This window comes from Paroedura picta, chromosome 1 (assembly GCF_049243985.1).
Source record: "Paroedura picta isolate Pp20150507F chromosome 1, Ppicta_v3.0, whole genome shotgun sequence".
NCBI classification, from domain to species: Eukaryota; Metazoa; Chordata; class Lepidosauria; order Squamata; family Gekkonidae; genus Paroedura; species Paroedura picta.
In genome coordinates, this window is record NC_135369.1 from 31,813,298 (window position 1) to 31,823,368 (window position 10,071).

Here is a 10,071-nt window from a genome sequence, read left to right on the forward strand (position 1 = left end):
ATTAGGGCCACAGCACTGTTGAAGCAGGATAATATCCCTCTGTGCTGTTTTCCTGATATAAACTGTTTTCACTCCAAGAGCAGTCCGTAGAGGACTGCAACTACAGGCGTTGTAGTGGGAACACTCAGTCTGCTCTAGGAGGAACAAGAATGAGTAGAGCTGTACCCTGGCCTTCTGCTGCGTCTTGCACTTTACAAGGAGTTCACACTGAGTAGAGATGGTGCTGCATTTGTAAATGTCCTGTTAACTTGATGGCATGCGCTTCAATCCAGACAGCTCCTCTTTGTGATGAAAATGGGAATGTGTGACTGTAATTGTATGAACGGGGAGGTAGTTTTAAGCTTTCCTTGCCTGTTGCGTCCTCTTGACCCACTCTCACGCACAGGGCTTTAGACCTGCATCTTACCCTTGTGAATGCTGGTCTGGAGGCCAGATTTTACAGGGGAGAAAGTTTAGGCTCTGTCACTTCTCTCCTGGAAAAATGGCCACGCCCCATACTGTTTTGTTTCAAGCAAAACATCCATTGGGGTTTAAATACACACACAAATGGTTGTCATGTGCAGCTTGTCCCCCCGGGTTCACCTTAAATCTTTCTCTTTTTTTATTCTCATTGCTTTTGTGTAGCTGACAGCTGGCCCATGGTTTTTGATGACAGCAACGCACGCCAAGATTGGGGATGGAAACATGATTATGACCTTCCAGACCTGGTGACCACAATGCTCAGCTTCCTTGGCTCTGCACCTTCTGTTACCAGGATTGCCCAGGTCAACTGACTTTCCTTGCGTATTGCAGTCCCAGTGATCCATGTGACTGGACCAAGGCCAAATGAAAGTTTCCCCAGTTTCTAAGTCTTGAAGCCACCCTGACACTGTTACACTTCCCGCAGGTGTGTCAGGTGACTACTTTCTCTTAGTTCACCTTCCAGTTTTTATCAAGCTAGCTGAATATGACTTGGTAGTATACTGAGAACTATGTTCCAAGTATTCCTGGTTGCAGTCTAGCTTATTGGTCTTGTGGGCCAGCATTATTTTTATTTCTATAAGGTATAACTTGTTTCCCCCTCTAAAACAAAGCACTCGTTTGAAACCTAGGGTGTTCTTATGTTCTTATTCCCTTGGTGCTTCTTCATATGTTTTTGTTGGTTACTGGCTTAAAATTTGGAGCTAAATTTGCATTAGCAACTGCAGGGTTGGGCCCCACATATTTGCTGAGATGATGGGAATGTGAGAGCGAGGGGGCATTTACAAAGGGATCAGCAGGTAGGAGAACAGGGGTGCTTAACCCTTCCTATACCAGCCAGTTACCCTCTTGAAATGCCACCCATATCCTCAGAATTATGGCGGTCTTTTTATCACAGAGGTCCCATTAAGCTGATTATATTAAAAGATCCACTGGCCCAAGGGAACTTAAACTCCTCAGTCCGAGTACAGTGCTGTTCCCCAGTGATCCATGCTCTATACCGAGAGCACAGAACAAAAGGGACTTTACTGAAATAGTTACGATTGTACCATGATGGTATATTGCTTATTTAAGAATTTACTTTCAAATTAAATGGGACTGTTACGATTCTGTAGTAAGTGTGAAGGGGAAGAAAAGGAGGCAGTGATTTGCCACAACAGTTATGTTCAACAGACCCCCCAGGAGTAACTGTGGAGTCACTGCAGAGTACTTGAGGAAAGGGAAAATTAGAAAAAGAGAAAGCGGGAAGTGCATGAAGAGCTCCTGATGCAGACAGAGCCATGGCGACATCATGTCTGTGCATTCAGAGTGGCAACAAAAGCACTGTGAAGAATCCTCGCCATGTGGAAGCTGGCAAAGAGAGCAAAGAATCCAAAGTTAAACTGCAAACCAGCTTTCCCCCCCCCCCCCGTATGATGTAGTGGGACACTCCCTTGGATGAATAAAAATGTCAAACTGTTTCTTGGAGTGATTGGAGTGGTACATGCTTGTGGCTTGCTATTGGTAAAAGCAGCGGCTATGACCTGCATATGTTCCGTTTGTCTCCTTCATTGTAATCTATGGCCTATTTTGACTGAGTGGAACACATACTAATATCTTCAAACGGGTCAAGGGCTTTGTCGACTTACCGTCCAGTTTGCTGCCTCATAGGCTCCCTCACTTACCTCCCTGACTTCCTGTAAAATTCTAGCATGCATTGAGTGTCTGACGCCATCAAGCTGACATGCCTTCTGAAAACATGGTACAGTTATTTCTGACGATCGGCGCAGTGCCAATGGTTACACTGGTTTAAATGACTGCAAATAAATGTATGTAGTGTATTTCTAAGAAGACAATTGTATTCTGGCACTATTACCCCATTACTGTAACTAGGGAGCTGGGAGAACATAGCAGAGATGTGACTTGAGTATCTCCCAGCATTTCTAGCCACCCAAGCTCTCGTTCCCCAGAGGACCCCGGAAACTATTTGTGAAAGGGCTAGGATTTCTCCCAGAATTATCACCTCATCTAACTGCATTCTAGAGTTATTCAGCAGAAACTATGACCATTAAGAAGGCTGGCTATAATGAGGTGACTTGGGTTTTTTTGGGGATACAGAAACCTCCCACCTGTTTATGGCCAGCCAGATGCTTACCTGCCGCCTGTACCAACCCAGAAGACCCCTCCTCCCTTAAAAAAAACCCTCTTCAAAAGCAATGTGATGAGCTGTGCATTGTTTTCCACTAGACTATGTCTGCCCTTATTGGTTGCCTGAGCAGCCAAAATAGTTGGACTAAGTTTAAGAAATCTTATAGGGGCATGGGTGGCTTGCCAGGCTGTTCTAAAAAGAAAGGGGGGATTTATAAGGTGATTCACATTGGAGCAAAAAATCACAAGGGGTAATTAGAATCAAGATCCATAAATAACTGAGCAAGAAGTATAGGTGAAATTGGATTAATGCAGTTGGTAAGATCTGTGAGGATCTTTTGGTGCTGGAGAAGACTCTTGCGAGTCCCTTGGACTGCAAGGCAAACAAACCAGTCAGTCCTAGAGGAGATCAGCCCTGACTGCTCCTTAGAAGGCCAGATCCTGAAGATGAAACTCAAATACTTTGGCCACCTCATGAGAAGGAAGGACTCCCTGGAGAAGAGCCTAATGCTGGGAGCGATCGAGGGCAAAAGAAGAAGGGGACGACAGAGAATGAGGTGGCTGGATGGAGTCACTGAAGCAGTAGGTGCAAACTTAAATGGATTCCGGGGAATGGTAGAGGACAGGAAGGCCTGGAGGATCATTGTCCATGGGGTCGCGATGGGTCGGACATGACTTCGCAACTAATAACAACAAGATCTGTGAATAGCAGCAAATTAGCATTTGAGTTAACGAGATGTGAGAACCAAGTCTGAGTCCAGTGGCACCTTTAAGACCAACAAAGGTCAATTCTGGGTGTAAGTGAGAAGTGCCTGACTTAACAGATTGGACAAACAACACAGTATTGCTACACTGCGTCAAACTGGGAAGGGGAAAAAAGACATCTCAAGTTCAAAAGCAGCTGTTGGGGATTTATTATCAGTAATTGATATGGAAGAGTTATGTTGTCATGGAAACTTAGCTCCGAGTGACTGTTGGTGGGCCAGTTGCCTATTCAGATTCCAATCTTGAAATTCTGTTACAAGTTCAAGTGAGTAACAGGTGACTGTCAATATCCAACCTTTTGTAAAAATGTCTGTAGATAATTCCAGTGTGTCCTCCCTCCCCCAAAATAAGGTGTTAGTGTAGAGCAGTGGTCCCCAACCTTTCTGAGGTTGGGGACCGCGGCCCGCGCCCACGCATCGGCCGCGCCCGCGCATCGGGCTGTGCCTGCGGGCCGCACCCACGCATCGGGCCGCACCCGCGGGCCATGCCCGCGCATCGGGCCGTGCCCTCATGGGCGCGGCCGGCCCTGCTTCCCTCTCCCCGCCCTCCCACAGTAAGAAGCTTCCCGGGCCGCAGCGGGCCGTGGCCCGCAGGTTGGGGACCACTGGTGTAGAGTTTACCAGCAGAGGGCCTTAATTTGCCAATGTAAGCAGTTTCAGGATGGATTTAGGCTTGCACTGGCCAAGACTGTTTCTGAGGAATTCGGCCTGCCTCAACAGCTTGTTTTGGATCAGGCCAAATCCCCACTTCCTGATGACATCAGTGGCAGTCCGAGGCGGTCCCAGGACTGATGTGACTCAGGCCTTTAGTTGCCCCATGGCAAGGGATTAAATCCATGTTCTCTCCTTTGCCCTCAAGCATATGTCAGGCCTGGGCCATGTGCTGCGGGAAATACAGGCCGTTCCCAGTCAGGTCATTGCTCCTACCCACCCCCGAGTGTCACTTCTATCATTACCCTCACAACTTTTTTTAAAAGTCTGATTGTGCTAACAGCATAATTCCAAACTGGCAAAATAGGGAAAAAAACAACACATTTGGTTATCTTCGTTTTAGTAGGATCTTGGCTTGGGGAGGGGAATAGTATGATAAACCCCATTTTTAAAATCCCCTTTTGTGTGTGGTGACAGTTTTGCATTACAACAAAATCCTGGTAATTAAATATATATATATATATATATATATATATATATATATATATATATATATATATATATATATATATATATATATATATATATATATATATATATATATATATATATATATATATATATATATATATATATATATATATATATATATATATATATATATATATATATATATATATATATATATATATATATATATATATATATATATATATATATATATATATATAATATATATTGTACTTGGAGGGGGAGTGGCTCAAATGGCACTGAAGGGATTGGAGAGTTCTCGTCATGGCACCATGATTAACAATTGAAATGAGCGGTGGGAAGTTTCCACTTCCTGTCTGTGGGCTGCCTTTTGCAGTAGGGAAAATCCAGGGTGGGCAGGTAAACCCCAGAGCCAACACCAGGCAGCAGTGTGGCACAACACCTCCCGTGCAGTAATGACCCAACAAGTTTTATGCCTGAATCTGGGCCTTTAAAAACAATACTGTCAGGGCTCATAGCACAGCAAGGCCGAGCGCTCTTGTTGCCTGCCTCCCGTGCCTTTCAAGTTGAGAAACAGCCCCTTGGGCACCTGAAAAGGCATCAGGGAAGACAGCGTCTGGTCCCACCACTGTGACCCTTCCCAGCATTTCTAATGGCCTAAGTTCAGCTCTAAAATGGCAGCATCACCTGCAGGTTGGATCCATTAATGTCATCTAGTTTGGCCTTGAATCACTTCCAATACAGAAGCCGTAGCACAGTCATGCAAAGAGAATCACTGAATGATAAGGCTGGGATATATTTTACCTGAGAAAGCAAGTTTGGGGGGAGGAGGGATCAGGATTCTCAATTTCCAGTTAGAGCTGGGTGTTTCCCCCAGAATAACAGCCGATATCCAGACTACAGAGATCAGTTCCCCTGGAAAAAATGGATGCTTTGAAGGGTGGACTCTGGCATTGTACCCCACTGAGGTCCTTGTTCCTCTCCAGGCCCCATTCCCAAGAGTTTCCCAACCTGAACCTCGTAAGTCTACCTACCTATCCCCTGTTGGATGCCAGAGGGGACCTGGCAACTCTATAAAAGCCTTCTCCTCCACAGAGTTCCCTCTTCCAACACCGCCTTTCCCAGGTTCTCCTCTCCAAAAAAAATAATAACTTTTTACCGTTGAGAAACCTCTGAAGTGGTACGATCATGCAGAATATGTTTGGGAAGCAAAGCTGCAATGCTCGGATGCCACCATCGACTTGGGCACGTGTCCCCCCCATGCCCGCTCTCCCTGCCAGCGCTCACTAGTGCCCATTGCATTCCTGCATGCAATGGGCTTTTTGGCCAGTACATATTATAATTTTAAGATTTTCTTACAGCACTGTTTGTCCATTTGTTTTGTGGTTCAGTTCCAGGCTTTGGCTCTTACCTATAAAGCCCTTCATGGCCTGGGATGTCTATAGCTGCAAGATCATCTATTCTAATATGCCCCCATGCTATACTTTTGCTCTGTCCTGGACTGCATTGCATCATCGCTACGCTACAGCAATCATTTGCAAGTTCACTGCATCGTTCACACAGGAGAATCCAATTGCAAATAATTGTTATCGTTTAACAGTAGCCCAATAGCCAGTGTGTTGTAGAGACAGCCCAGTAGACAGGTTCACACAGTTGCAGCTTGTAGCAGGGTCTTTTCTGTAGTGACCTCCACTCTAACCTGTTCTAAATATATAAATACAAAAAAAAAAGGTGCTCAACCTTTTTATCGCCGGGGACCAGTCAATGCTTGACAATTTTACTGAGGCCCGGGGGAGTAGTCTTTTGCCGAGGGACATCGCTGCCACCGCCTGAGCCCCTGCTCCGTTTGCTTTCCTGCCGGTGCCTCTGACTTCCCGCCGTCCACTGGGGGGCGCTGCCAACAGCAGCTGCGCAATGCCACGCCGAGAGGGAGCCCCAGCCATGGCGGCTGCCAGAGAGCACCAAATGTGAGCTGGCGGCAGAGTGACAGGGCAGCCCCTGAGGCAGCAGCCGGGGAGGAGGAGCTGCAGTACCGGTACCGAAGATCCACGGACCGGGACCGGTCCTGGACTGGGGATTGGGGACCACTGCTGTAGACACTTTTAAGTGAATATTTTAAAGTAAATTATTCAGTTGGATAATTGGAACTGTGCTTTCAGAATCTCTCTTCTCTCCTTAGCGTCTGCAACCACTTTCTACCCCCCCCCCATATAATAAAAACCATACTCCTTGACAGTTTCTTTCTCTCACAAAAGGTATAGGTTGGATCCAACCAACTAGTCCCATTTTTCCCATATTGCTGATGTAGCAGCAGCTGAGATAGAGTGGCTGTCCTAAGATCAAGAAGGGAGTCCCCACTGGCAGCTCATTCTGTCTCCCCTCTTTGCATGTAGAAAATGGAAGAGACCCTATTGTATGAGTGCCTTATTCAGCTGCAGAGAGACATGGACTGGTGAGTGGTCGCCCATTCTGGTGCCAAATGATTTATTCCATTAAAATATTTTTACCAAAATGGTTTGCAAGACCGAGGAGTCGTTTCGAGCAAGACAACAAGTGTGGCAGGAAGAGATGGTGGCCTTGGCGAGCTTTCTCTGACGCGGAGTCAAAAATACATTCTCCGCAATTACCTTGATGTTACTAGAAGAATCCAAAGAAAGACTCAACAAAATCAGGGTCCAGTAGCACCTTTAAGACCAACAAAGATTTATTCAAGGTGTGAGCTTTTTCGTGCACGCGCTCTTCCTCAGAGTAATGAACTACCATCATAACAGTGGAGATATAAAGCATAAGCTAATTCAGTTAAATTAGTAAACTGTGGCACAAAATCCAAATTTAGCCATATGATTCCATATGATAATTCTTTGCCAAAACAGCCAGTCAGTCCCCTTGAATTCAATTGTAGTTCACAAAGAAAGCCGGAGACACAGAGTTGCTCTCATGGCACCCATAGCTCTGTATGTGTATTTGTCTGCATTAATTAAAATCAGTATTTCAACACCTGCTTTCTAAAACCAATTCTGTTTTCTAGGAAGCTGTTTGAGAAACTGGAAAACGTCGTGAGTAAGAGCATTAGGGCCTCTTTATTATTGGTGTCTGGCCATGCCTGCAGGGGCTTCTGGATCTGCACCAGTACTATGCAGCTGGCTACATTTCGAGGTTCCTTTTAGCCACATGGTGCTCTTGATGTTGTTAACCTGTTGTATTTGTGCAAACAGTACTTCAACAGTGAAAGACAAACACACTTTCAATTGGCAAATTGTCTTACAAAAGTGATCATCAGGTTTCTAGATCTCATAATTAGACTTTAGCTTTGCATAACAGACACAGAAGCCCTGAGCCCTGTCCAGCAGCTCCAACCTGGTTTATTGGAGGGGGGGGGGAGTGTTGTTTCTTGCTGCTGGCTAATCTCTTTCTTGATCAAGCTTCTTACGATCTGACGATTTATGGTGAATTATTATCCCTGTGGCTAACATACCTGTATCTCTCCCACCAATCCAGTTGTTAGGATTCACTGATGTGGTGGAAAATGCTCCAGTAAATGCTCAGGTGAGAACTAGGGACTGGGCAGGCATCACAAGGAGGCACTACTGGGCAGCTTGGCCCTCAGCCTCAGGCAGGCTTGCCAGTGGGGAGTTTCGCTGATCACAGCCTGCCTTTTTATTCATAATGTATATAAATATTATTCCTTTGGATAATGGCTGGGGGCACAAAGCCTCTAAAATAAAGCCTGTACTCCCTTGGGAGGACTGAACTTCCTGACCATCCCTCCTCCCTTGGCCCTGTACCCTACTTCACAGAAGAAGAAGAGTTGGTTCTTATATGCTGCTTTTTCACTACCCAAAGGAGTCTCAAAGTGGCTTACAGTCGCCTTCCCTTCCTCTCCCCACGACGGACGCCCTGTGAGGTGGGTGAGGCTGAGAGAGCTCTGAGAGAACTGTGACTGACCCAAGGTCACCCAGCTGGCTGCATGCGAATCAAACTAAATTCTCCAGATTAGAGGCTGCTGTTCTTAACGACTACACCATGCAGGCTGTTCCTTCCCTGCAGAGGGCAGATAACAGTGGCTGCTGCCTGCCCTTGTCTACCTGCCTACCGAAGTGTGCAGTGATAGCTGCTGGGATTGGGAGTAAAAGCAGAACTAGGAATAATAACCACAGCCAGGATAACAGCCACAGCTAGGAGCAGCAGCAGCACTCCTGGGATGCCATCCTCCAGGTGGGGTCTGGAGTTCTTTTAGACTTACAACTGATCACTGGAATACCGAAATGTTCCCCTGAATAAAATGGGAGGTACAGAAGGTAAACTCTATGGAATCACACCTCCACTGAGTTATTTGCCTTCCTCAAACTTTGCCTGACAAATGCCCAGGGATTTCTGAAATGGGAGTTGGCAACCCTAAAGCAGCTCAGAGCAGCAGCTAGGAATAATAGCACCGGCAGCTTGGAGTGATGGCAGCAACCTGGAGTGGCTGCTGGGAATAACAGCAGCAGCAACTGGGAGAGCCACTTGGTGTAGTGGTTAAGAGTGGCGGCCTCTGATCTTGGGGACTGGGTCTGATTCCCCACTTCTCCTCTGTATCAGCCAGCTGGGTGACCTTGTGCCAGTTCTCAGAGCTCTCTCAGCTCCACCTACCTCATGAGGTGCCTGTTGTGGGGAGAGGAAGGGAAGGTGATTGTACACTGCTTTGAGACTCTTTGAGATAACAAAAATGGGGTACAAAAGCCCAGTTCTTTGTCTTCTAAAGGCAGCAGCTCTTGGACAGATAAGCAAGAAGCAAAAAGAAGTTAGAAGCTCCTCATGCCATGCTTGGGAGGACTGCTGAATAGCGGCAGGTCAAAGGCTTTTGAGACTTGGAACCAGCCCTGGATGGGGGAAAACACTGGAAAATGTCCACGCTATGACTTTGCAAATGAAGGAACCTTTATTTCTGCTTTTTTCTCTTCCCCTACCCCCAGAAGCTGAAAGACCTGGAATCCAAGCCCAAAGACATAGGAAATGCTGAGTCACAAGGCACCCAAATTTGCATGTTTGATATTATTACATGTAAAGAAAAAATATAGATCATCAGCACAGTGTTAGTCACAAGAAGAGGCTGTCAAGATAGAAACAGGAACTCCACGGAAAAGTCATTCATTAATGAACTAACACAATGAACTAAGATTAAAAGGCATTATTTCAGTTATGCTCGGTTTTCTGTCTTGAAAACAGTGTATGGATGCACAGTTTTATTTTTGACTTCATTTATACCCTGGATTTCTTCCCAGCGAGGACCCCGAACCATTTACGGTATCATTTTCCCCAAAACCATGTTATCCTGCCAGCAACAGCCCTGTGAGGCAGGATAGGCTGAGAGAGTGTAGAACTGGCCCAAAGTCACTACGTGAGTTTCTGTGAGGGCATTTCCATAGGAACCCATAAAGCTCTGTGGAATTTCCTTACTTTCACACCAAAATCTCCTGATTCAGGCGCAGCCCTGACTGCGTTCCCTGTTTGCCACATGTTTTGTGAATCCCAAGAAAATGCAAGTTTCCCCTGCAACCTAAAGTGGAACTCAAAAGTCACATTGACTTCCTCCACT

The 10,071-nt window shown here is 46.0% G+C and overlaps 1 protein-coding gene and 1 long non-coding RNA gene across 5 annotated transcripts in view; both read left to right on the top strand.

The window, feature by feature from the left end:
• The window catches only part of LOC143835157 (L-threonine 3-dehydrogenase, mitochondrial-like), a 31,262-nt gene extending 29,343 nt beyond the window's left edge, over positions 1–1,919 (top strand). For both annotated transcript variants that reach the window (XM_077332364.1, XM_077332374.1), the window contains exon 9: positions 625–1,919. In XM_077332364.1, coding sequence (XP_077188479.1) covers positions 625–773 — 149 coding nt within the window. In that variant the 3' untranslated portion in view covers positions 774–1,919. The remainder of the gene's footprint in view (positions 1–624) is intronic.
• A 1,501-nt stretch (positions 1,920–3,420) lies between these two features.
• LOC143834135 (uncharacterized) lies at positions 3,421–9,675 on the top strand. 3 transcript variants are annotated; one of them, XR_013229758.1, is made up of 5 exons: positions 3,421–3,616; positions 6,887–6,945; positions 7,522–7,549; positions 7,992–8,039; positions 9,452–9,675. It is a non-coding gene; the product is annotated as an uncharacterized LOC143834135 (long non-coding RNA). The 3 variants fall into 3 exon arrangements; XR_013229738.1 differs by having other exon boundaries at positions 3,545–3,616; positions 9,449–9,675; XR_013229755.1 differs by having other exon boundaries at positions 3,568–3,627; positions 9,449–9,675.
• Positions 9,676–10,071: the final 396 nt, after the last annotated feature.